The 27,617-nt window shown below is 31.8% G+C and overlaps 1 protein-coding gene across 4 annotated transcripts in view; it reads left to right on the forward strand.

Annotated features, from left to right (window-relative positions):
- The window catches only part of Mindy3 (MINDY lysine 48 deubiquitinase 3), a 78,456-nt gene that overhangs the window by 42,971 nt on the left and 7,868 nt on the right, over nt 1-27,617 (forward strand). For all 4 annotated transcript variants that reach the window (XR_006846868.2, XM_046423024.2, XM_046423026.2 and 1 more), the window contains 4 exons: nt 1,379-1,449; nt 2,018-2,098; nt 22,871-22,943; nt 27,534-27,606. Coding sequence is in view for 3 of the 4 variants with exons in the window: in XM_046423024.2 (XP_046278980.1) it covers nt 1,379-1,449; nt 2,018-2,098; nt 22,871-22,943; nt 27,534-27,606 (298 nt within the window). In the remaining variant the exon portion in view is untranslated. The remainder of the gene's footprint in view (nt 1-1,378; nt 1,450-2,017; nt 2,099-22,870; nt 22,944-27,533; nt 27,607-27,617) is intronic.

Below are 27,617 nucleotides of genomic sequence, written 5' to 3' on the forward strand. Positions count from 1 at the left end.
CAGGGGGGTCCTCTAATCACTCTCAGAGAAGCAGTATTCCCACTATTGAATCCCAGAGGTCCTGGAGAGACACAGAATGCAGCCTCCCTCTAGCCCGCCATCTTGGATCTTCCCTATTAATTGTAAATTTACAAATCCAAAAAGTTAAACTAATATATATATAGTTTTACAGTGAACATAAATTTTAACCAGGAAAAAATTCTACAGACATAGGGAACCAAATGTATTTATTATACTTCTGCTTAATAAAAGCAAGGTAAATGCTACAGTCTCTGAAAAGATTTTATCATCACTGTTACATCTCTGTGAAATAATCTGTTACCTCTTCATTCTTTCCATGCTTTCTTCTTTCTTTCTACCTCCATGACTTTAAATCTAACCTCTGTGCTGATGATTCCCAAATCTCTATATCTAACTCTGGTTTGCCTATCTTATGCCTTCAGGTTGTTTGTCTCAATTTAGAAGTCCTAAAGATACATGAGTCCCAGCTTGTCTAAGGGCAAAATTATTTTTTCTATTCATACAATACCAGAATATACTTCATAATCCTTTTTAAGTTAATCACTGTTTATCAGGTTCCCCAGGCTAGATGCATTTAAGGAAGCTTTGGCAAACGTTTAACTTCTTAAATACATTCAGTTTTTCATACCTCTGCCATTTCCTCTGCTTTGAATTTTCTTTTACCTCTTTTTGGCCTGGAAAACTCCTGCGTATGCTTCAGGATACTGCTCCTGTAAGTCTTCCGTGACACTGTAAGCAGGTGCTTGTATACTGCAATGTGTGTGTGTGCCTGTGCATGTGTATACACAGCACAAACATTTTTTTTTTCATTTGTTTCTTGGTAAACTCTAAGCCTTTATAGGGCAGAGACTATTTTTCCTTTATTATTTCTCCTATCTTAAGCATACTACCTGTGTCCATTTATAGGAGAGAGGGATAGCATAAAATATCCATGTTTTAATTGTGCTACCCAGTGATAAATTTTACTAAATAAGCATGTCCACTTTTTTTCAAAATCAACTCAAGTGAACCTTTTTGCATGGATATTAGTCTTTACTTTTACTAGTAATTCTTTGGATTTCAGGGAAGAAATTATTAAACAAGTTAACATTGAATATAAAGTTTTATAAATACATTTAAGACACATTACCTTTATTCATCACAAAGATAATCTAGTGGTATTTTATAATTAGTGATAATACAATGATTTGATATTACCTCTTAATACATATGTGCTGTTTCAAAGTATATTTCCAGGTAAAAGTATTTTGGTATAGTATAAATATAAATATTTAAACACATATATATGTATAAGTACTTCTCAGGTTTATATATAAATACAATGCTAAGTTTTTGGCTTTGCTTTTTTATTTTGCAGAACTTCTTGGTATACATGAGCAAGCAGCTATAGGATTCTTAACATTAATGGAAGCTTTAAGATATTGTAAGGTAAATTGATTCTTAATATATTTTGAAAGTGTTTTTTTTCACATGTTCTCTGTTGTAGATAATATTTTTGTTCCTGTGATGGTACATTTTAACTTATTACTATGCCATTCTCTTCATTTTCTTTCTGATCTCCCAGTCTAAAGTGGCAAGGTGAAGGATGGTTAAGCTGACTGATCCTGAGATTCCTGTGAGAGGAATAGGCACAGAACTCAGAATAAAATAATATATAAAATATAGAATATGACTTTGAATTTGAGGTGCCAAAAATCTTAGAAGGAATCATTCTATCTAGGACCTCTGCCAAAGCCTAAGAATGATTCTTGGGGCGAATCTAGTTATTTCTAGATGTATTAAATTTACATAACTATTATTATAATATAGAGGTGCAATATAGGTTTAAAAACATTTTATGTATACATGGAACATTTGATCTCTAGGGATAAGTCATTCTGTTGAAATATGTAATTTCATTTGATTATGAATTAGAAAATATGCCTTGAATATTTATGTGTTAACAGGCATTGTAAATTTTTCATATATTTGTTTTACTTTGCTATATTTCTTCCAGGTTGGTTCTTACTTGAAATCTCCAAAATTTCCTATTTGGATTGTTGGCAGTGAAACTCACCTCACCGTATTTTTTGCCAAGGTATACTTCTAGCAGGATTTTTTCTTTAAATATGACATCAGACAAACAGGTACTATAAGTCCATAAATTGTATTTTGTGCAATGTCAGTCTGTTTTCACTAATAAATAGAAGTTAAGAAGTTAATACTACAGAATGTATTACATTGTTCCAGTATTGGGATCATTTCAATAAAATTTGTCACTCACTAGTGTTATGGAAGAGTCACATTTTGGTTTGCTTTTTTTGGTAGGGAGGATAAAAAAAATCTCACTCACATGATCTAAACAAACTATATCTCCTTAGAAAATAATTTAAAAATCTGTTCAATGGTATTAAAGTCAAGTGTTCTTTAAGATAGAATATTTTCCACAGTTTTAATTTGTGCTTCATTATAGTTTTGAAATAAATGAAATGCATTTGTGTTTCAAAATACTTATATAAAATTATTTTAAGTCTTAATCGTTGACTACATATAATATCTTTTCAAAACTGAGTGTTTAAGTGCTTTGGTCTTAACCTTCGTTTAAATTCCAGCTTGCCATGGCCACTTACTAACATTTTTTATCCTTTTTTCTATTTGTAATGTAGAGATTAATTAAAGTACCTTGCTCTTAATTGTCAGGCTCAAATATAAAACGCTTAGCAGTGCCTACTACAATTTAAATGCTCAGTAAAGCTTAGCTGTTTTCATTATTGTCATTTTCACAACAAAATTTAAACATCTCTGTTATCATAAGGTCGAATTATTAGTTTTTGAACTGAATGGGAAAATATAAAATTGATCCTTTGAAGGTTTTTAGTTCTAATGAATTTTTTGGATTCCTCCTTGAAATTTTTAGCAAGTATTTATCAATGTAAATTTACTTGTTTCTATGAATTGTATAAATTGTGCCAAAATCAGAATTGATAGACTGCTAAATTTTGTAGATATAATTTATTATTTATTCTCTTATTACTTTTATTGTGCTAGCAAAAGTTCAGTTAGCAAATTTAGAACAAGAAACATATTAAGTTTTCTTAAACTGGGAAAGTTATCATGTTCGACTCTAATAAAAGTACAGGCCTTTTTTATTTGTTACTTTTAATCAGAAAATTTTTGCTTTTTACTTCCCTCCCAAAATAGGGAAGAAGAAATTGAAAGCAAAATGTAAACTCCAGAAACAGAACATCTTCTAATTAGTGATGATTTCATTGTTAATATATTTCCAGAAAAGAAAAATTAATTTACATATGTAATTTTTTTTCAAATGAACTATATTTATCTCCAACCCCACTCTTCAACATTAGGAAAATTAACAAATTATACCAAGCTGTATGTTATAAATGTAAAAGAAGATGAGATGAAACTATTTTAAATCTTAGAATTGATATTTAAGGAATGATTTTGTCAAAAATAGATTTAGTGGAAAGTTAATGCACATATATATCAACTGAGCTCTATGAGTTTGCAGAATCTTGTATTTAAGCATCTGAGTTAGAACTGCTGACAGAGCAAAAAGAACAAATTATGCCTTCTTGATGAAACATACACTTTTTGCCTACTACTGGTATTTATTGTTGTTTCCATACTCTTGGTTTATTGTGCCCCATTGGGTTTATCACATAGCATAGAGTTTCCAATTCCCACTCTCTTTTTGCATGTCCCATGGGAGGTAGTGAGCCTTATCCAGGACAGGTCTTTCATTTATCCTATTTCTCATCCATAGATCCAAGCCACATGCAATAACATATTTTATTAGGGATGTGTAATTCATAAGAGAAACACAGGTCTAGGCCTGACAAAACCTAAACCTTAGTGTGTGACGGTCATTAAGGTCACACACAGGATATTTTAAATCAGTCTTCATTTATTTGCATCCCTGACACTCCATAGTCATGATAGGAAAGTGCACATATACAAAATAAGGTGATTATAGAAATTTTTTAAGTTTTAGAGTCTTCAAATTTTTAGATCTTCAATATTGTTATATCAAATTCCTCATCTATTATATAGAACTCTTGAATTTTATACTAATTTTGTTTCAAGACTTACCTTTGTAGTCTCAGCACCTAGCACATAGTTTGGCTCATCAGATAGAGGATTCATTAGTTGAAAGTATAAACCTTTTGCATGTATTTTCTACACTTGAGTTCCAGTGATATTGGTATCCCCTAACTATATCTTTTCATGACTTGTTTTGAAGCTTCTTAAAACTGTAGGTACTTCCCTTTCAATGTATTTTAGAAACATCAAATTTGGATTGTTCAAATGTGTTATTTTAAAAAGAGTTGCACGCAAAGATTTTTTTTCCTTTTGAAATAAATTGACAAAGCTAGAAGTTCATTCAGTGATGAATGAGACTGATAATATATTTATTTGGTTCAATTTTAGGTATTTTTAACTATAAATTAGTGTTTATATATTCTTTGCCATATAGAAAACACTGGAAAGTTTGCTGTACTTGGAATTAATAACCACTGATTATTTAGTCATTCTTTAATATTTCTATATTTGAGCTATCACTTTTGCCCATTTGTTTTGTTTTTATTTTTGAGTTTTGATTTGGTTTTGGTAAATTTATTCATTCTGTGTTCCATTGCCTTAAACAATCTGTTTCTACCCCAGCAGTTTATTGTAGAAATTGATGTCTTTTTCTGAAAATTCTGTTAATGTGTTTGATTTAAATATTTTTTGTGTTGACTGTTCGAACTGGTTAAAATTAAGTTAAAAAAATTCTATACTTATAATTTTTAAGGCAATCTGTACTTTAGCATTATGAAATGCCAGTGAAAAACAGTGGAATTCTTAATGTGCTTCAGGTGATCACAGTTTCAACTGTCTTTAGGTATTCAGAAACTCATTTATCAAATTTTACTAGCATGTAAAGTACCTGGCATTATGCCAGGTATTGTTAATATAGTGATGAGCAAAAATAGGTGTGGCTCTTGTTCTTATGAAGGTATGTATTTTAATTAAGGAGGCATTCAAATTTTCACACTTACAAAATTAGGTCTACAATGCTGTAAGAATCTCTTACTTTTGGAGGATTGGGATGTTTCCTTGAAGAATTGATATTTAAAATGAGCACTAAAGGCATAAGAATGATTAAACTGAGGAAAAAGGGAAAGCCATTCTCAATGGAGGAAATAGTTGGAGCAACAAATGCCTGCAGAAGGAAAGATTGTGGTGAGAACAAAAACTGGGAAGAACAGGAGCACTGAGAATTAGTGGTATGACGTGAGGCTGGAAAAATAGGCAACCATGTTACTCAACATCCTAAGAGTAATGGCAATCACTAGACTTGGTAAAAAATTTGGGGTGGGGGCTAGTTTTGTGGTAGGTAGGAAGGAAGGGAGTGGGATTAAATTTACATTTTGGTAAATTCACTCTGGTTAATTGTGGAACAGACATAATGAAGAGGATAAACCCTGTTCGTATAAGATAGGGGAGAGTAAACAAGACTTGTCATATTTCAAGTTTAATGAAGAATAGAATTTGTCCAGGGTAGTTATGTAAAGAGGAATAAAGTACATAAATTTGAGAGACTTATTCCCAAAGTAAAATGTCAACATTTGGTGATACATTGGATTTGGTCAATGAGGTGTAATTTTTAGGTTATAATTATTTTCACTGTTCTATATTCACATGATAGATTTTTGTAGAATGAAAGCTTTAAGTATTAGACCCTGATAAGTAGAAAGGGCAGGTGTTAATTTTCATCTTGAAAATTAAATTTAGACAAATAATGAGTAACATTAACTACATGTTAGAAGATAAAGCTCAAATTGATATTTCATCAAAGAATTAGTATCAGTTTAGTTTCTATTCATTTGGGTAATTTAAAAGTATTTACTTCAAGTCAATGACTTTCAAATATATGTGAATTGGAATTTGAAAATAATTTATATTGTTCCAAAGAATATAACTTCTAAATTTTCAAATATTCTTATGTAGGTAGTTTCATGGCTAGCACTAAAATATTTCCACTGTCAAGTGGTTGATGGCTTTGGCTCATTTTTCCAAATTGTGCAGATAAATCTGCATATTTTCCAAATATATTGATATGTACAAGCAGAAGAAAGCTCTTACATTTGAAGAAAGTAAAAGTGTATTGTCCAACTTTTAAAATTCTAGAATTTTCTTTTCCATAAAGATAATCTCTCACATTCCAATTTCAGTTTTGCTTTGCAAATTATATTTATTTAAATCTGTTTAATATCTTTTTTACCTTATTTCCTTCTCCATCCTTCTCATTTCTAATCTACTTTCCTTTAGAAGTTGAATCTCTAACTTTCGGAATAATCCCAAATTTTCTTCCCCCTCCCTCCAGCTTTTTTCTCTCCCAAAAAAAGAATACAGTTAAGTGTTCTCCATTGTTTGTTGTTTATCTTTTTTTAATGCAAAACTCGACCTCAAATTCTTGATGTTGATTTTTTGAGCATTTATGTTTATTTATAGATAAACCATTGATCAAATTATAGTTATTTCAAAGGGGTGTTTGTCAAACAGTTAAAATTTCCTTTTAACAAAATGTTATTCGTTTGATGTATTGTTTTCTAGTACATAGTGGAAAACTAAGATTTTAGGCCCGAGAATGCTGTATGTTAAGCATTCAAGATATCCTTAAATTTATCATGGTACCTTTTGAAAATACCTATTCTAGTACTTATCACCATTTAATTTGTCACTATTTTAAAACTTCAATAACATTTAAATTTTCCTCTTAAATGTAATATGAGAAAGAATGGTTTAGAATACCCTACTTCTTTTGAAGACTTGATATAATATCCCTTGTACTATTCTCTGTGGAAGTAACTATTTGATATTCTCTTACTTGGTACATTTATCTTTTTTTTAATTTTTTTTTTTTTTTAGTTGTAGTTGGACACAACACCTTTTAAAAATTATTTATTTATGTGATGCTGAGGACCAAACCCAGGGCTTTGCACATATTCTACTGCTGAGCCATGCCCCCAACACCATGGTGCATTTCTCCTAAAATGACTTAGCTAGTGCCGATAAATTGTTTTTATTTTTAAGTAGTTTTATAAAAAGTAGGTGTACCATTTTAAAACCTTGATATGGGTCAAAATTGCTTTAATATGTTATTATCAAGCTTTAGAGTTTTTGCCTTAATAGTCATCATCTTAATTACATCATAAATGTTTGATTTTTACCTATGCCCTTTCACATATAAGAAGAAAAGAAAACTTATTTGCTCAGGGTTATAGGGCAAGGCAACTACAAATTTAAGATTATGTAAAAATGTGGATGTGTAACCGATGTGATCCTGCAACTTGTATTTGGGGCAAAAATGGGAGTTCATAACCCACTTGAATCAAATGTATGACAGACGATATGTCATGAGCTTTGTAATGTTTTGAATAACCAATAAAAAAAATTTTAAAAAAAAGATAAAAATCAAGATTGACTTCTTAGAATGTTATCACTAATTTTACGAAGATAGGCCTCGCACTAAGGGTTAGGATTTAGAAATGAGAGAGTCCTTTGGCAATAGACAGAATTTTGGGCAGCCTGGCAAGCAATTAAGACATTTCCAGACAATAGAACAAGATTCATGGTGAGTTGGTTGGTGGAATCTCAATTAGGAAGACTAAGAGTAAATAAGAGACTACAGTTTGGGTTACCTTATTGAAATGGCCCCGTCAAATAGTCTCACAGTGAGGTTTTACAAGTCCTGCCCACATAGACAGCATTTTCTGGTTACTTTTAAGTATGAGCAGACCAAGGATCACCAGATTGATCTTACCAAACACTTAAGATTGATCCTAATAAAAATTGTGATATATAGCTGTGATGAACATGGTAGGAGGGATTTTAAGATTGCTAAATACTCTTTGGTTATGAGAAATTAACACTGCATAGCTACAGTTTAGAAGTGGCTAGTTCTCCCAAAGTTTACATGCTATAATCTTGGTCCCCAGTATGTCAGTGGGGAGAGGAGGTGAAACCTTTATGAGAAGGAGCCTGGTTGGAGGTAGTTAGGTCATTGGGGGCATCACTGTCAGCAAGACTGGGGTTATTTCTGACAGGAGTGAGTTGTTACAAAGCAAGGCCATATTGCCTCCTTGGCTCCTTCTGCATGCACTCCTCTACTATGTTGGGAGGCAGACAAGGGGCTCTTGTTAGAGACCAGACAAATGGACTCTGGCCCCAGAACTTCAAGCCAAATAAACTCCCATTCTTTGTAAAGTACCCAGCCTCAGGTATTTTGTTTTACCAATGAAAAACAGGCTATTATGTTAAGCTAATGAACCAGGAAATAGTAGTTAGTACTTATTATACCCTATATGGAAGGAAAATAGCTGAAGAACTAGCTTTTTTTATTTTACCTGATCAATTTAAACACTCATATAAATTGAATAGACCAGCTTTGTTTAATATTTATAAATAAACATTGTAAATCTATTACTCTTATGTTTAAGGTTTACTTTCATGGTTTGAACATGGATAAGAATTGTTTCCCTTCAGTGAAATAATCTCTCATCTATTTTGGCTTTCCCTTTTGAAATGAATGGTTTACTCTTAAAACTATTAGGAATTTTAATTATTTAAAAAGCACTAATTCATGATTTCAAATTTGAGTGCTGAACTCTTTACTTGACAGTTATCACTTCCTGTGTTAGAGGTCCAGTGGCCCAGAACTTAGCTTTCAATTTTATTAGAACCATTTCCTGACCTATCAAAAATCATTAAACACATTTATCAGATTGGAAAATATTTTCACACGTCAGTTTTTTGAAAAGTTAACAATTAAATTTTATGAAAAGGTTATAAAACTTCTGGTTGATCATTTATTACCTAGTTCTATCTTTATGAAAATTTTTTCCCTAAAATTTTTAAATTGTCTTCCATATTTATAAATCATCTTTTCTACTTGGTGATATAAACAAAGAGATCTTTTGATCATCTAAACATTAGCCTCTGTGAAACAACAAGACTGATACTGTACTCCTCAACACAGTATCTTAAGGAGTTGGCTTATGAGTAATGCATACAAGCTATCCTTTGTAAATGGGAGTTTTATAGCTAGCACTGAGGGGGAAATATCACAGAAATCTAACTATAGGAACCTTATAGGGAGTGTAAAGTCATCAAGCTGGAAAGTTCCCACAGAACCTTCTAATAAGAGGATGTGGAAAGGTGAAAGGCAGTTAAGTAAATGGACCTCTTCAAAGAAGGAAATTTAATTCCTATTAGGTAGGATAGAAAACTTTCCAGGCAGATCATCTGAGCTATGGAAAAACAAAATCTTTAGATCTATAATATGGAGTGGGAATGTATGCTCCGGGCATGGGTCTTAAGAAATCATATTTTTACTGAGATTAGTTGAGAACTTGCAAACCTACTGCAAGGGTAAAAAATGTATTTTGTAAAGGAGGTGCTTAATTTAGAACCTATTCTTATACTTATTTTTCTTTGTGAATTGTTTTTCCTAAATTTCAAATGATAAAACCAGTTCTTATATAAGAAGATTGCGTAATGTACATCTTCTGATACATTTTATTTCTTTTTTTAGGAATCAAGTCTGGTCTTGAATACATATTTATATACTTTAAAGGATTGTTGAATATTTGCCTTCTTTTTCTTCCATAATTTTCCCTTTTGATTCTTTGAATTTCTTCGTATTTGGGCTTTAAGAATAAATTATTTGGGCCATTTTCTTAGTTTTTTCTTCAAGAACTAATTATGAAATTTGTGAGGCATAATTATGAAATTGGAATTATGAAATTCAAGATGAGGTACTTTAATATTACAATGATATGAGTAAAGGGGTAGACGAAATGTCTTTTTATCCATTTGAATCTCAATCTGGGATGACAGCTGCTGATCCAATATAAAAAATAGTTGACACATACCTATAACACCTAGTTTTATCTTTAGAAGTTCAGTGATTAATTCCCTTGATGATCCATTTCAGACTTTCTTTTGAAGTTGGGAGATGAGTTTGACATCCCTTTTTTGTTCTCTTTTATGGACTCTGTGTGTACATAACATTACCTTTGACTTTTCCTATAATAAAGCAGTTTTCAGGTGAGAACATTTACGTATTAATGTGAAAACATATTAACATTTTTTTCTTTTTTTCATATTAACATTTAAACACAAAATGTATAGAGAAGCAATTTAATGTGAAGGAGAAACAAAACATTTACCTCTTTCTCTTGGAGCTGACAGTGTTCTCACAGTGGTATCTGTTATGGGAGTCTAAATAGAATTCTCTACCAAACAAGCTGCTTTGTGTTTTACTCTTTGATGTATATTAGGAAGATTATTACAATTAAATATTGGGCCCTTTTTGCTAGATGTTTAAAAACTGCATAGTTCTGCTTTAACATTTCTGCATTTCTCTACTTAAACAGTTTTCTCTAAATAAGCAGTTCTAAGGAAAAGAAGCAAAATGATGCTTTTTATAGCTTTTACTGCTTACCACTATTAAAAAAATATTGGTTAAAATTCATGGGAATTGAAATACTTAATTCACAGACATTTCTAACAGTTTTCTCCATATTTTAATGCATTTCATCATCCCATCCATTTGTCGTAAGTAAATTTTAGAGTTTGTATATATGTTTAGATTCTGTCTTACTACTACAGAAAGGAAATGGATTTAAGAGACTAAAGTATTTTTTGTAATAACTCCTGTGATTTTTAATACCTATTGTCTAAAGTCAAAATAACAAAGACACCAAAGTTAATTTTCTCCCTGAAATACTTGAAAAGTTTGGGTAGAACTCTACACAGACTAATTGTTTCATTGTTAAAAACATGAATTTTTAATCAAACTTTTTCCTACCTGCTTTGCATACTTTGGGGCATCAGCAGTTTGGGGTTATGTTAATGTGCTGTACCATCCTAGTACTAAAATTTTTTATTTTTAATTATTTTGAACAGAAATCTCTCCAAATATAAATGTTCTTGCCTCCTTAAACAAAGTCAACATTAATTGTATGTAATATTTCTTTGCTCCACTCTGAATGTCCTCATGCTGCTACATTTGTATATTTGGTATTGGGGTATTTTCTACATCATTTCCTTTTAGTTACTTCTTGATCATGTCAGTGATATTGGAAGAGAGCTCTTCTCCTGAGAATTTGTTTATTTTTGTTACAATATAATACAAGTAATTGTCTAAAGAAGATAAACTATTATTAATAGAAGGGCCTAACTGTGTAAAATGTATAAATTCTATGAGATTTCATCAATACTATGGATCAGTGTTCATAAGTCAACACCTCTAGCTGTGTCCATAATTGGGAGGTGGGGGTGTGTGGAATTGTAGCCAGTAGAATTGATAGCAGATTAGGGCAAAATCTTAGGTATTTCATTGTATGACCATCACTAAGTCTTAATAAGTTTGATTTGTTGTTGTTGTTGTTGTTTGTTACCCTCTGCCTAGAATGTGATTATAAATTCCTGCTTGGCACTCATGGTCTAACTTGGAAATACTTTTGCATTATGGTTGTCATTTCTTCTACTTCTTTGTTCCTATTTTTCCCATGACGTACCTTCTTGTGACAGAGAGCACCTGATTTGTTTTTCCACATTACCTAATATAGCAAACATTTGGCATTGTATTAAATACTATTGAAATGTAAGGATTAAAAATATCTTTTAATCATTTACTGAGTGTTGTCTGTTGGGAACTATGCTAAGTATCTTACTTGCATTTGTGTTTCACTATTTGATCTAAACAAGCTCTAAAGTACCATTTTCATCTATATTTTATAATCTGTGGCCAATTAAAAAATGTCATCTCCAAGTCATGAACAAATTATAGGAAAACGAAATCAAATCATTTTGCTAGAGAGAGGTGGATGCAGATGAATTGACACTTGAATGAAAGACATGGTAAGTTTTAGAATTATATGAAAGGTCAGCTGTATTCTAGGTTTGGAAAAAGAGATGTGTGTGAAACATCATACTATTTTTGGAGAGTAGCAATTGATTTTATAGTTAAGCCATCCTATTGCTAGAAGATATTAGGATGGAGTCAGAGACTGGAGATTCAGATATCAGACTAGCTTACATAATCAAATTTATTCCCAAATCATCTTCACATTATATTAATGTTTATCTTGAGATAAAAGACAAAAAACATGAATATCCAAAGCATGAATGCAATGCAAATTCATTAAAGTAGAGCAGATCTCTTAATAAGCAATAAATTTCTCTCAAACTATGATGAAATGTTTTAAATATTATAAATTTGATTACTGTGATTGTTTTTCAGTCATTGAAACCTTGTTTAAAATATTAGGGGGAAAGAATTGCTTGGGGGAGGGATGGAGAATATCTCTTTCTTTTCATTCATACTAATTCAGGCCTAGCTAGGCTATATTATTGGTATTGAGTAGATTCAGTTTCATTAATCTCCGTAGGCATTCATTTCCATATTGTAACACATGAAGTCTGCATGTGTTGAGGTTCCCTTATTTGTAGCTTTTGTTAAAATTGGTCATTGAATAGCATGAGGTAGGAGAAAGAGGAAGAAGCAGATCCGGTGTGCATAGGAAGAACAAACATTTATGTGATACAAGCAGTATTAAAGCCCATCCAGAACATCAGGTTTTAATTCTTTTGCTTTAGTTAACAGACAACTCTAAAATTTCAGTGGTTTCCACAGTGGCATTAAAGAAGAGGTCAACAAGAGCTGTCTATCCTCCAGGAAGGAGGAATATTTGACTACTGACAGGACAGTGTTTAGAAATGCCTACTGGGGGTGATAAAAGGAATTTAACTAAGTCTCTTATTTATATTTAAATTCTCTACATCATAACCCCCCACACTTTTTTTTTTTTTTTTTGCCTGAACTGGAACTACAACTCCCTCTGCACATCACCCCAAACACATACCCCAAAGTTTATTTCTCTCATCTACACATTGACTGAGGTGTGCTCTGTGTGCTTCCTTTACTGTAAGATGTGGCTTGAAGGAACATGTAGCACTCCTGACAGAAGGGTGAGAATGGGACTTCCACAAAACTTGACAGAACTCTTATAGCTTCTGTTGGAGCTAACATAATGGCACTTCCAGGTGCATGTCTCTGGCCCAAACAAGTCACCTGGCCAAAGATGATATCACTGCAGCAAGAGAGTTCACCCTTACCATAGAAAGGGACTTCAGGATCTCAGCAATAAGCAGTGAAGCAGTGATATTTAAGGAAGGGGAGGAGCAATTAATTGGAAACAATAATGTCATCTACCACAGTAGATTACTTTGTGTCCTGGTGACTTAAGAGGGTTTAATTCTGATGATCCAAAGAGTCTTTACTTAGAAATAAAGAGAAACTTCTTCAGATTTAGTATGCCTTTTACCTTTTTGTTTGTATAACACTAACTTCTGCCATCTGTAAAAGTCATTTTTCTTTAATTATGTTGGATATTCATATGCTCAAATTAGCCTTTTCACTACTGTATTTCATTAAGAAAACAGGTGACATCTCTTAAATGGTGTTTATATAAACGAGAGTAAACAGTGATTTGAAAGACTATTTTCCCAGAGATGTTCATAATAGCATCCTAGATGCATAGGAGAGTAGTCACAAAGTAGACACTTGAGGCATTAGTTGTCCTGTGGCAGAAATCAGTTGAGAAGAGATTAAGGATTTTCAAAGTAAGCTGTGTAGTCACGATAGTGGGAGAAAAGGCCCTCTCATTAATAACTGTAATGAGTATAATATAAGAGTAGCTCATATCCATCAGACATTCCTTCTACTGCCTTATTTCCACTGTATATTTAGAGTGTTTTTCTGGATAAAGATCTTCAAAGTGTTTTTCATTGTCGCCTGCCCTGATGACTTTACTGATACAATATAAATTGTAGTCTGCTATGGAGATGGCCTGGAGCTTTTGTACATTTTGGAAAATAATGGAAAAAGTAATTCTGTCCTCTACGTTCAAATGATATTTTGAGAATATTTGATAAGTGGCTTATAAAAATGATGGGAATAAATTCTAAGTATAGTTGGTGGGCAAAAAGTTGGTATTAAGCAGAAGTGATTATAAAGTAAAAGTTTACTTAAAGGTAAATTATACACCAATTAGCTTGTTTTTTGAAGAGGCTTTTAGCACTATAAAAACTCTGCAAGCTAAAATGTCATTTATTTATATGTTTTATATGCCTGAAGTTAGGTTAGGCTTTTGGAGGTTCTTTAATTACTCATGACAGCAAATTGTTCTTGATAATAGTGAAAAGTATAATGAATAAACTTTAAAGATCTTTTCATTAATAATCTACTTATATCTAGCTAACATAATCCTTATGTTTCACTACATGTTCAAAAGGATAGCTAGTGTTACACATTTTCAAAGGTTTATGGTGATCAGTGAATAATTATCTTGATAGTACAGAGAACTACATGAAAAAAGGATACTTCATTCACAATTGTAGGATATAAGATAGTCCCATTATGCCTTGGATTTAGCCCTCCTTCTCTGGCACTTTACCAATTAAAGGTGGGTGAGGTTAGATAATGTGTAAAGCCTTAATTTTTAGCAATCCCTTTTGAACAATAAACTGGCCATATAGAAAGTGTTTACCCTAACATTCCTCTGACCAAAGCATCTAATTTTTATCAGACTAATATAGAGAATTGCTTTTAGGATAAAAATAATTTTGATTGTGAGTCAGCTTATATAGCTAAGAGCAGGCAGTATTTAAATATTTATCTCTTAAGTTTTGGATGTTTTTCTATTGATAGTAAATAAAAGTTTAGATGCTTTACTTATTAAAATTTTCTTCTAAATGGAACCAGGGATGAAAGTTACTACTGACTTTAGTAATTTAGAATTACAGTTTTGGAATCTTAATTATAATCAGTGGCTAATTTAAGCAGAATAAAGGATTAGTGTGCATTTTTTTGAACTTCATATTAGGTAATAAGAAAATTATCTAATTTAAAAATTTTTTAAAGATAATTTTAAAAATATTCATGAAAACATAGTGGCATTTTTTTTTCATGTGTTAAACTGTGATCTTAAGTGCATCAACTAAGTCTACCATTTAATAAGCTTGACTGTTAAAAATAAAATTTACGGCTGCATGGGTAGATTGGGAAATCTAAAGCTGTTACTATATTAAGTTTTAGAAATGGATAATCTGAGGAGTAGAATATTCTTCATATTCTTCACATTTACATAGGTATTACATGAAAGTTTTATTTCACTTTGTCCTTTGTAATTAATTCTTTTATGTACCATAAGAAAAATATGGGAGCTAAAATACCTCTCCAAAATATTTTGCTTTAGCATTGTAAAACACACTGGATTAAATGAAATTCTGTATTTCTGTTCACACTTGCACAATAAATCACTACATTTATTATTAGTGTATTACCAAATTTGCAACATGGATCATTCTACAAATCTTTGTATTAGGAAGCTTGTTCACAGATGTTTAAATTAATTGGTAAAAATTTTTTACAAATAAATTGGTAAAAATTAGTGCTGCAATTTATATTAAATAAAAACTTAAAATTTCAGTATGAAACACTTTAGTGGAATAGAGGGTGGTCTTATAAATTCTGATTTCATCAGTAAACATTTAATTATATAAACAAACTTATTACTGAGACCATTTTCTATAGTAATCTAGAAGGCATTGTAAACACTCAAAATAAGCAAGCCAGGCTCACTTTGGAAGACTTGTGGGTGAGAACTTTTGGAATATTTTCGTTAGCATTTACTATTATCCCTTCCACCCTCCCTTCTTCTCCCTTCGGATATTAACCACATCTTAAAATAAGTGGCACAATTAAGAAGAGTTAATTCTCTCCCTTGTTTTTTTTTTTTTTTTTTTTAAGGTAACAGAATACAACAGTTACTAATATGGCATTATGTAAAAATGTGGATGTATAACCGATGTGATTCTGCAATCTGTGTACAGGGTAAAAATGAGAGTGCATAACCCACTTGAATCTAAAGTATGAAATATGATATGTCAAGAGCTATGTAATGTTTTGAACAACCAATAAAAACTTTTTTTAAAAAAAAAAGGAGAGTTAATTCCCAAGGAGTTTATCAAATTGCCTGTTAATTCCTAAGGAATTTAACAAATTGGCCTATCACTGAGGTCAACAGAACAAAACATGATTTTTCAATTCTTCAAGACAAAATTTGCTTTATTTGAAACACTTACATTTGGTGTTTTTATTTTATGGGATTTGGCCAGTACAATTGGGATGTTTTGGAAGGAAAAGGAGAGTTTCTGTTAGGTTGGTAACATATGGTTTTATAGTTGTTACCCACATATGGAATTTTGAGATACTTGTTTCACATATCACATTGTGCCATGCACGAAGATAACTGCATTTGTTGTACATGGATGTTTAACCATTACCTGGAAACTCTGATTCATTCTTCCATCAGAACTGATTTCCCTTTCTAGCTGCTGCTCTTTTCAGTTCCTATCAGTCCTCTTCTCTTCCAGTTTCCCCACCTTCCTACCTTTCACAGTTCTGTTCTTTCTACCTAGAATTCCCTACGTTGTTTCTTCTTTCTGACAATAGCCCGTATCATCTTTACAAAGAAGATATTTTGTCTCTTGAGGATGATTAAGACATATTTACACCCCAATATCTGTAGAATAAAAGGAAGCATGTTTAACACTTAACAAATGTTATAATTCAGCAAACTTTGGCTCTAAGATCAAATCAACCCACTACCTATTTTTGTAAAATGATGTTTTATTGGAACACAGCCACAGTCATTTGTTTTGCTGCTGAGTTTTTTTTCCTTTTTTACATAGTCACAACCAGAGGCAATAGATATATAGTGCACTTTTCATTAGAATTCATTTTAATTAATTCCATTCTAGATTAGCAAAACATTTTTTTTTTTAAATTTGTAACCTTTGGAACTTAGACACAAAGTATCAGGCAGTTCTCTTAAGTCCATCTTCCACTCCTGCATTTTCTGAAGCCTTTAATGCCAAAGTATTTGATATAAACTTTTTTGTGTGGCTAAAAATGTGGAATCTTCCTGGCTTCTCTTAACTTTTCCCAAAACATCACTTTGTAGGAATATTGAAGAAATGCTTTGATAATATTGTCCACCATCTCATCCCCCTAAAAGGTGTTTTGTTTTACTTATATTCTGAGAGTGTTTTATTGTTTATTATAAGTTGACATCTTATATGAATTCCTGGGATACAAAGTAATGCAATGTGGACTACAATGTGGAATCATTAAATCACATTAATTAATGATCTGTCACCTCAAATACTTAACTTTTTTAGTGAAAACATTTGAAATTAACCTTAGCAATTGTGAAATGAACAGTATTTATTATCTGTATTCACCATGCTATGTAATAGAAGTTTTTTTAAAAAAATTACTCAGGCCTGTAATGTTTATCCCCTTTGACATTATGCCCCCATTTCTTCCACTTCTATAACCACCACTCTACTCTCTGCTTCTGTGAATTCAGTTTTTAGAGTTCATATATGTGAGGACAAAAAATATTTCTTTCTATGTCTGACTTATTTCACTTAGCATAATGTTCTCCAGTTCTTTCCATGTTGTTATAAATAATAATTTTCTTTAAAACTAAGTAGTATTCCATTGTCTCTATATAATACATTTATGCATTCATCTGTTGAGGAACATTTATCTTAATTCTATAACTTGGCTATTATGAATAGTGAATCAAAGAACATGGGAATGCACACATCTCTTTGATTTCAGATCTTTTGGGTAAGTACCCAGAAGTGATATTGCTGGATCTTATGTTAATTCTCTCTCTCTCTCTTTTTTTTTTTTTTTTTTTTTTTTTTTGGTGCTGGGGATCGAACCCAGGGCCTTCTTGTGCATGTAAGGCAAGCACTCTGTCAACCTGAGCTATATTCCCAGCCTGTTGTTCTATTTTAATTTTTCAAGGAACCTACGTGTAGTTTTCCAGAATGGTTATGCTAATTTACATTTATTCCCAATAATATAAAGGGGTTTCCTTTTCTTTGTTTACTCATCAACCCTTGTTATCTTTCATCTTTTTATAAAAGCCATTGTGGGGCTAGGCTTGTGGCTCAGCAGTAGAGCACTCGCCTAGCACGTGCAAGGCCCTGGGTTTGATCCTCAGACCACATAAAAATAAGTAAATAAAATAAAAGTATTGTATACAACTACAACTAAAAAACAAATATTTTTAAACAAAAGCCATTGTGACAGATGTGAAATATTATCTCATGTGGTTACAATTTGCATTCCCCTAATGAATAGTGATATTGAGTATTTTTTTCATATGTATGCTGTCCATTTGTCTGACTTCTTTTAAGAAATATTTATTCAGATACCTTGACCATTTTTAATTGAGTTTTCATTTTCTTCTGAGTTTTTTGAGCTCCTTATATACTTACATTTGGATAGTAATCCTTTAGCAGATGTATAGTTTGTAAATATTTTCTCCTGATTTGTAGGTTGTCTTTATACAGTTTCCTTTGCTATTTAGAAGGTTTTCAATTTGATGTAATTCCATTTTTCTGGTTTTGTTGCATGTGCTTTTAGGATCAAATCCAAAATAATCATTGCCCAGACCAATGTCATTGCTAGTTTTCCTCTAGTAGTTTTACACTCTTTGGTCTTACATTTAAGTTTTCTTTCATTTTGTATATGGGATGAGGTAAGCTTCTAATTTTGTCCTTCTACATGAGAAATCCAGTTTTCTAAATACCCATTCATTAAGACCTCCCTTTTGACATGGGAGGGTTAATTTCTGGGCTCTCCATTCTGTTCCATTGGTCAATGTGTTTTGTTTTTGTTGTTTGTTTCTTTGCCAATAAGATGGTGCTTTAATTGCAATAGCTTTGTAATACATTTTAAAAACAGATAGTGTCTGGCTTTGTTCTTTTTGTTCATGGTTGCATTGGCTATGTGGGATCTCATGTTCTATATGAATTTTAGGAATAAGATTTTTCTATTTCTATGAAAATGGGGTTACAATTTTAATCAGGATTGCACTGAATCTGTATATCACTTTGGGTGATATGAACATTTTAACAGTGCTAATTCTTCCAATTCATGGTCCTAAGAGACTATTATGAACAATTATACACCAACAAATTGAATAATCTAGAAAAAATGGATTTCCTAGATAAATACAACTGTCAAGACTGAATCATGAAAAAATAGAAAATCAGACCAATAACACATGAGGAGATTGAATCAGTAAAAAAATCTTGCATCAAATGAAAACTTGACACCTGTTGGCATCACAGCTGAATTATACTAAGCATTTAAAGAACAACTAATACCATTCCTTCTCGTATTCTTCCAGAAAATCGAAAAGGAGGGAATCTTCCAAGCTCTTTTATGAGAACAGCATTACCCTGATACAAAACCAAACAAGGATATTACAAGAAATGAAAATTATAGGCCACTATCCTTATAAATATACATGTAAAAATTTTCAGCAAAATTAAGCAAACACATGGGAAGGATAAATCACTGAGACCAAGTAGGATTTATCCATGAGACACCAGGATGGTTCAACATATATAAATTAATAAATATGTCACATTAACAGAATGAAGGACAGAAGCTATATAATCATCTCAGTAGATGCAGAAAAAAAAAAGCCATTTTACATTATTCAGCATCAATTCATGATAGAACTCACCAAATTAGGCATAGAAGGAATTTACCTCAGCACAGTAAAGATTGCATATAAGAAGCCCATTACTTCTCAACAGGGAAAACTAAAAAGTCTTTCCTGTAAGGTTTGGAAGAAGACAAGGACATCCATGCTCAGTTCTATTCAACAAGGTATTGAGAGTCCTTGCCACAGCCGATTGGCTACAAAAGAATTAAAAGACATTCAGCTGAAGGAAAAATTGTAATTGTCAGTGTGCTGATAGCGTGATTTTATATATAAAAGTAAAGTCTGGATGTTTTCTCTGATTAGTGGATGCTGATCTACAATGGGCGGCGGGGGGGCGGTAGTGTATGGAAAGAATGAAGGAACTTTGGATAGGGAGGTGTTATAAGAATAGGAAAGATGGTGGAATGAGATGGACATCATTACTCTAGGTACACGTATGATTGCACGAATTTTGCGTCTCTATCCCATGTACAACCAGAAAATTGAAATGTTGCACTCCATTTGTGTATGATGAATGGAAATGCATTCTGCTGTCATGTACAACTAAGTAGAACAAATAAAAAATTTAAAAAATATATAATACCCTACAGATTCTATTAAAAACTGCTAAAATTAGTGAATACATACAGTTAATTTGCAGGATACAAAAACCTATACACAAAAATCAGTATTTCTATACACTAACAACAAACTGAAAAAAAAAATCAAGAGTGCTTCCAGTCACAATAATTACCCAAAAAAAAATTTAGAAATAATAGAAAGACCTGTACACTGGAAATTATAAAACATCGATAAAAGAAATTGAAGATTCAAATAAATGGAAAAATATCCTATATTCATGGATTAGAAGAATTAATACTGTTTTGTTTTTAACTAAGGGGAAAAACATTTTTTTCTTCTATTTACATTGTAGTTTTAAGTAATACTTATAAATTCTAAATAATATTTTAAAATTCATTTGAGATCTTTTCTCATCATTTATTTGAAAAAAAAAAAAAGGTTGAAGTGGAACAATTGTGAATAGAAAGAATGAGTATATCTTTATCCCCTGCCCTATAAATTTCCCCTTTGCATAAAATTTGGTCTGCTTTTGAGCCAGAAGTTCAGTTGTAGTGTTCATCTTCAAATTTCAACAGTTTTCTCTAAAGGGAATATTGAAAAAGAAAGTAATAGGGGTATAACAAGTAACTTAAAAATTATTCTAGAGTAGATGTAGAAATTTTTACAACTAAGGTTTGAAATTAATAAGGGAACTGAAGAAGGATTGCTTCCTAAATCTGAGAGTTGACACTACTAGCTGTGGCCCAAAGTTACTGAGCAAAGGCTATATTTGTGATGCATTAGAAAAAAAAAAAGGTTTTAAGAAATATTGTTTGGAAATAGGTTAATAATCAAACATTAACTCAAGAGTACGGTGACACATACCAGAATTATAAAAGCATTCTTCCTTTGACCCAGCAATCTCACTTTATTGATACCTTTTAGTGCAACTACAAAATATATGAAATTACATGTTCTTATTTATTTGGTGCATTGTTTATAATAGCTGAAGATCAAACACAATTGAAGCATCCAGCAATAAAGGAAATCTGAAAGGCATTGAAAGTTATAACAAAAGTAAACTTGTCCCTCAACATGTGTATTATCGGTAAAATAACATTGAAAATGCAGGAAAGGGGGATAGCAACAAGTTTCTATCAAGAGCTGGTAAATGGGAAACAATATACATTACCAAATTTTATAAATGCCAAAAAATCTTTTACTGGAATACATAAGAATATGCAAAGCTTGCATAATTTGCCTTGTTTTGATTTCTATTTCTAATTTTTCATAAAAACCAAATGTGCTACTAAGATTCTCAGGAACCTAGTCCTCATGGTCAGGTAAGAATTACTGTAATTCTTAGTTTGTTCATTTGTCTGTGAACAGAATAAAATTTGATCTGCTGTTGAGCTTCTCCTCAATCAGGAGTTCAGTTACGCTAGTCATCCCAGAAGAGAAATTGAAAAAAGAAGTAGGGGTACAAAAAGTTAAGGAAGCTAAAGTTGATACTAAAACATATGTAGAATTACAACAAAAATTATTACATTTCTTAGAAAAATTGTTTCCATAGGAGAACAGCATTTTAAATTTTATTTAACATTATGTTCCACAACTTCTTTAAAAGGATTTGAGATGGTGGGAAGGGAAACTTGTTCTTTGAGTTTTATCTCAGCATATTTATAGGTAAAGGCTTAACCAAAAGCTATGACCAGAAGACAATAGGAGCCTAGATTCTACATTTATGCCAACCAAGTAGTAAAATTTTACAGTGACTTGGGTATTTGGAAGAAAACTTTTGTGAATCAGTCAAAGATAACACTGAAATTTTGTGCTATAGAATTGTAATAGTAATGCTCACTGTGATAAATTAGTTATGATAGATCATTTGTTTTATGGGGAAAAGGAATAATTCTGCCTTAAGATGTTCCCTATGAGTTAGAAAAATTAAAAATTTGTTTATGCAGAATTTCATTGATTATTCTTTGGTTAGGTATTGCTGAGTCATGATTTTACCAAAGTGATGAATTTCAAATGCATTACTATGTGTAATTCTATAAATCTTTGCTGCAAAAATCTTAGTTTTGAGTGTTGAAAACTAGAATGTATTTGTTATAGTTCTTTTTTGGGAGGGAGGGGGGTTACCGGGGATTGAACTCAGGAGCATTGGACTACTGAGTCACATCCCCAGCCCTATTTTGTATTTTATTTAGAGACAGGGTCTCACTGAGTTGCTTAGCACCTTGCTTTTGCTGAGGCTGGTTTTGAGTTGGAATCCTCCTGCTTCAGCCTCCCAAGCAGCTGGGATTACAGGTGTTATACTTCTTAATACCTATCTAATCATGTAAAGAAATTCATGAATTGATTTTTTTAGATTGCATTTTTATAGTAACTACCTGTATAATGTTACTCTTCAAATGTTCATATAAACCTTCACATGTATTTTCTCAATGCTTTTCTGTGTTTGAAGTATTATTGCCATTTTCACATGTACAATCAAGGCCTAGGGAGTTTGTAACTTATCTAGTCACACACCTGTGATACATAAGTAGATCAAAATCTCCTGACTTTTTATCATTTCTTCTCCCTGATCTAGTGTTTAATTTTTATTGTGATGGCGATATAGCAGATTGATAGCATGTGTTTTATCTTTTCAGGATATGGCTTTAGTTGCTCCTGAAGCTCCTTCAGAACAAGCCAGGAGAGTTTTTCAAACCTATGATCCAGAAGGTAAAAGATCTGATTATGAACTGTTTTATGTCTTTATGTATTTGAAGTATATTGAGATTTACCTGAGTTTTATTGAAAAGAAATATTGATTAAATTTATGAAAAGTTTTAAAGGAAAATGATGAAAAGAGAAACCAAAAAAAAACATATGTTACCAATATGTTAACTTTAATGTTAACTTTTCTTTCTTTCTTTCATTATACCTTTTCTCTAACGTAAGAAACATCTAAGTTTCCCTCAGAATTCATAATCTTTTAATCTTTTGATAATGTTTCATTCTACTTCTTTAGATAAGGAAGTGAATGGAATTTATATCCTCAAATTTTTCCTACTACTGAATCATGTTAAAGAATAAATAAATTCTATTAATAAAGTTTTAAAATATATTTTGAGCTAATCATCAAACTTAAGATGGATTGAAAAATAGTAACAATTTCATATGGAAATAAAATCGACATAAAAAGTATAGTATAAGATTCAAAGAAATGTTGTGATTAATTGAACTGAAATTAGAGAGCTGTCATGAAGACTTTGGAGGGAAAGAGCACTTTTGGCAAATGGAGGCTAACAGAAAAGAAAGTGATGGGTCTGAGATAGTAACTATTGTGTGGCCGGAGTAGAAAGAAAAGCTGTAAGAAAAATAATTAGGTAGAGTTTACTATTGCAAAGTGTTCCTAGAGGCCCAAGGTTAGTGTAATAACTGAGAAAATTAATTATATTAAGTGTTGAATTTATATTTTAAAGAAATATATTTCAGGGCTGAAGATATGGCTCATTTGGTAAGTGCTTGCCTTGCATGCACAAGGCCCTGGGTTCAATTCCCAGCACCATAAAAAAAAAAAAGAAAAAAGAAATATATATCAGAGAAGTTGAGCATTTTCCTGGAGTATACCCTCTTGTAGATTTAAATACTTTGTTTCCTATCATCTCTAACCTCCTTTTAGATACCTTACATCTCAATGGAAAGTGTCTCTTCACAGTCATGCACATACACATATATGCCTTTGTTTCAGGACTTCTGTGGGGGCATGTTTCTATCCATACTGATGTTAATTATAGTATAAGAGAATTCCTTGTAGCATGGAATACATTATAGCCTGAGGTATGCAGGATGGCATGACAGATTAAGTGGGCATCTTCCCAGAGTTTCTAGTCAGGTCTTTATGGTACAGAATTTTTTAAGTGATTTTACAAAATATGAATCATATTCTTACACCAGGTAACTATCCAGCACATTCTAAAAACCAAACATATGACTTCGTAGTCTGCTGTGTTGGATACTGCTATGTTTGTTTCACAAGTGAAAATTTTTGAATCAGAATTGAAACTATGGGTGAATGAGCTTCTTAAAAAAATGATCATGCAGTGAGAAAATTAGAGGATCTTGAAGATAAGAACCATTAATGAAAAAGGGCACAAGAAATACCTTCACAGCAAGGGGTATTCACAAACAGAGGAGACCGAACATTCTAAAAAGCTCATTAGAAGGCTAAGTGAAAGAAACTCAATAATGCATACACTAATACTAAGGTTTTTAAAGTAGGAGACCTTGTCATAAGCAATAGATTTGTGTGTTTACTTTTTGCAATTTTTAAAATCATAGATGAGGTACTTGAACTATTCGTTTTTTTTGCACTTTTACCAAAAAAAAATCAAAATGTCTTTTATTGCCAATAATCACAATTTATAATCAGTGGCAATTTTTTTCAAATTGAATCATGAGAGATGCAATATGAAAATAAAGTTGCTCTTCCTACTAAAGACAATTGTTGATTAAATAAAATTTCTTTCATCTACAAAGTTTCGTTTGTGTCAGCTTAACAGGACTATAAACAATGATTAAAAAGCAAGGAAAACTTTTTCAGGTACCTCAGAATAGAGATCATCTTTATGATAAATCATGTATATAAAGATAAACTTTTCTTAAAAACTGAAATTTTTCACTTTCAGTGTTTACAAACAGTCATTTACAAACTAATCTGCTCTTCTACTAATTTTGATGTTTTTTCCTCCTAAACATAGTATACCTTGCTTTCACGATATAAGCAAATCAAGCCTGCTCAGAACATTAAGCATACTGTCTTACAAACTTCTAAGTAGTTTTCAATTTCCATTTAGCAGAGACTGGTTTGGGGACAATTGTCCTTTGTCACTCTCCTTAGATACTTGAAGAATAATTGATCTAGAGAGGAGCTAATGAAAAGGAACTGGAGTTCTGGTACCCATGAGTATTTTTGTATCTTTATCTCACTCGCCATACCACTTTGTCTCCCGCTGTTGGATGCTACTCAGGTATCTGACAATTGAGTTAACCTGTAAGAACACTGTTCACACACTGTGCCATAGGCATATTGGGAATTAAATTAATGGACTAGTGCAGGCATCTTGCATATTTTAAGCAAGTGATTCTGGGACATTAATCTGGCTTATAAGTGGGGACCTGTCTAAAAATAACAGTGACTGGCATTTGCATGGAGCATTACAGTTCATATTACATTTTTGCATCCATGATCCCATCAAACTTTGCCATAAACTCAGGAGATAGGCAGGGATTCTATCCTCATCGTTGTTCTTCAAAAATAAACAACTTTGTGACACTTCTCCAGAACTACATACCAGGGAGTAAGAACTAAGACTGCAGTCTAAGTGTTCTACAAGATCAAATACTTTCTCCCCCTCACTATTCCCAATGTCTTTTTTTAAAGGCTAAAATCTTCAAGTAGTACTTTTTAACTCAAGTTTTCTTTGAACTGTTGTTATTAATTTAGTGGAATAAGGATTCTACTTGAGTAACTTCCATTTCTTAGAAGCTAACTTAGAAGATCAAAATCATATTTTTGTACTGTTAATTTTGGTAGCATTCCAAATGAGAAATTTTTATTTTAGCAGGACCTTGATATCTCACATCTAATTACTTGGCTCAGTTTATTGATCAATCCCAAGTCAAGGAACGAAAATAAACACTAGTATATGTGCTCGGGGTCTCAAAAGTAAAGTGAATCGGCATCAGGCCAATGCAAAGCATCATGCGTGCATTTTTAAGAATGTTCACATTGCATTTATTTATTGAACCTTTTGTGGGGGGTTGTATGTGGCTTTGTACTCAAATGTCTGTTTTATAGGAGTTTTTATAAAATAAAAAAATAGTGATGGAGGTAGATTGATCAATGTGATCAGATATTGGACAGAGGAACTTTGTAGTGCCTCCTAAAGAACCTTGTAATATCAAGTAGATCTACATGATAGCTTATAAACTTATCCAAATAATTTTTCCTGTCTCCTGAAAAAAAAAATAATTTTGCATTTGGAGATTGTAGATTTTAACTGTGGCTTAACTAAGCAACATAATTTTTCTCTACCTTTCAAATTCATCAAAGCTATGCCCACAAAACTTGCAAGTTTTCACAGGTGCCCTCAAACAAATAATTTATTCTCTCTGCTTCAAATTATCAGTAACTTGACAAATTAGAATTATTCTAAACTCTTGCCTTAAAAATTATACTTTTTTTCCTATATAATTTGTAGCCTTCAAGTTGAGACTAATCTGTCTTCAGATGGGGAAACAAGTGCTTAATGATGTTAAAGAACAGAAAAAGACCTTTGTGCTGTTATAACTTCATTTCCTTTTTGATAGACAGTGCACACTGTCTGAATGAGCAACCACACACTTTATTCTGTAGTATGATTATAGGAGCAAGGCTTTTGGACATCTTGTCTCCTTGGCAAGGTTTTTTAAAAATCAACTAAAGCCTGAAAAAAGACATTGTGTGGGATGCTTATTTAAAGCTGAGACAGTCTTTAGGAATGAGTAAATGATTAAGAGAACTTGAGCACTGTACATTTAAGGCAATAAACAGTTTGCTTGTTTAAAACTACCATCATTTCTAACTACCCTACAAGGTTTTTTCTGTGTCATGTACTATTATATCATCAGAGTTTGAGCCATTTGGCAATGCTATTTCCTCATCAAGCCAAAAAAACATTTTTTTTCCATAGAATAGCCATCATCAACATTTGATTCTACTCTACATTTCAACTTTAATTTTTTTTCCATTAAATCTATAGCTCTTATTTCAGTCATCAAGCCTCTTATAGGATATCTCTTCCTAAGTTGTCTATTACCTAGTAGTCACTACATCCTTTCAAAATGTTCTATAACATTGTAACAAACGGAATTATTTTCTTAATGGGAAATACTTTGTTTATTGAAAGATACACCTAATAAGCTGTTATAATTTTAAGTAGAAAAAAAGTTTACCCATTTTACAGATTTGTAAGACTGCTTAAAGAAGAAGTAATTTGACTTTAAGGTTTCATTGGAGTTTTCAGGTAGAAATTATGTGGTTAACTTTTTTATTTGAAATCTCCCCCCAAAAAATCTTTTGTCCGTGTGCCTTATAAATCTAAAATAAAAGAATCTGGAAATAATAGGCATTGTTATAAACAAAAAAAAAGTAAACTTAATATGCTATTCCTTAATTTTTTGTATTCCTTTTATGTGATTTTCCCCCCATGAAATCTGATTAACAGTACTAGTATTTCTTGAGGTAAACTGTTATTTGAAGTTTTTTCTGATATTTGTTTTTTTCAGATAATGGATTCATAGCTGATTCACTTCTAGAAGACGTAATGAAAGCATTGGACCTTGTTTCAGATCCTGAATAGTAAGCTAAAT

The sequence above is a fragment of the Marmota monax genome, unplaced genomic scaffold (genome assembly GCF_021218885.2).
Source record: "Marmota monax isolate L192 unplaced genomic scaffold, Marmota_monax_Labrador192_F-V1.1 WCK01_AAM20220418_F8-fsc00098, whole genome shotgun sequence".
Lineage (NCBI taxonomy): Eukaryota > Metazoa > Chordata > Mammalia > Rodentia > Sciuridae > Marmota > Marmota monax.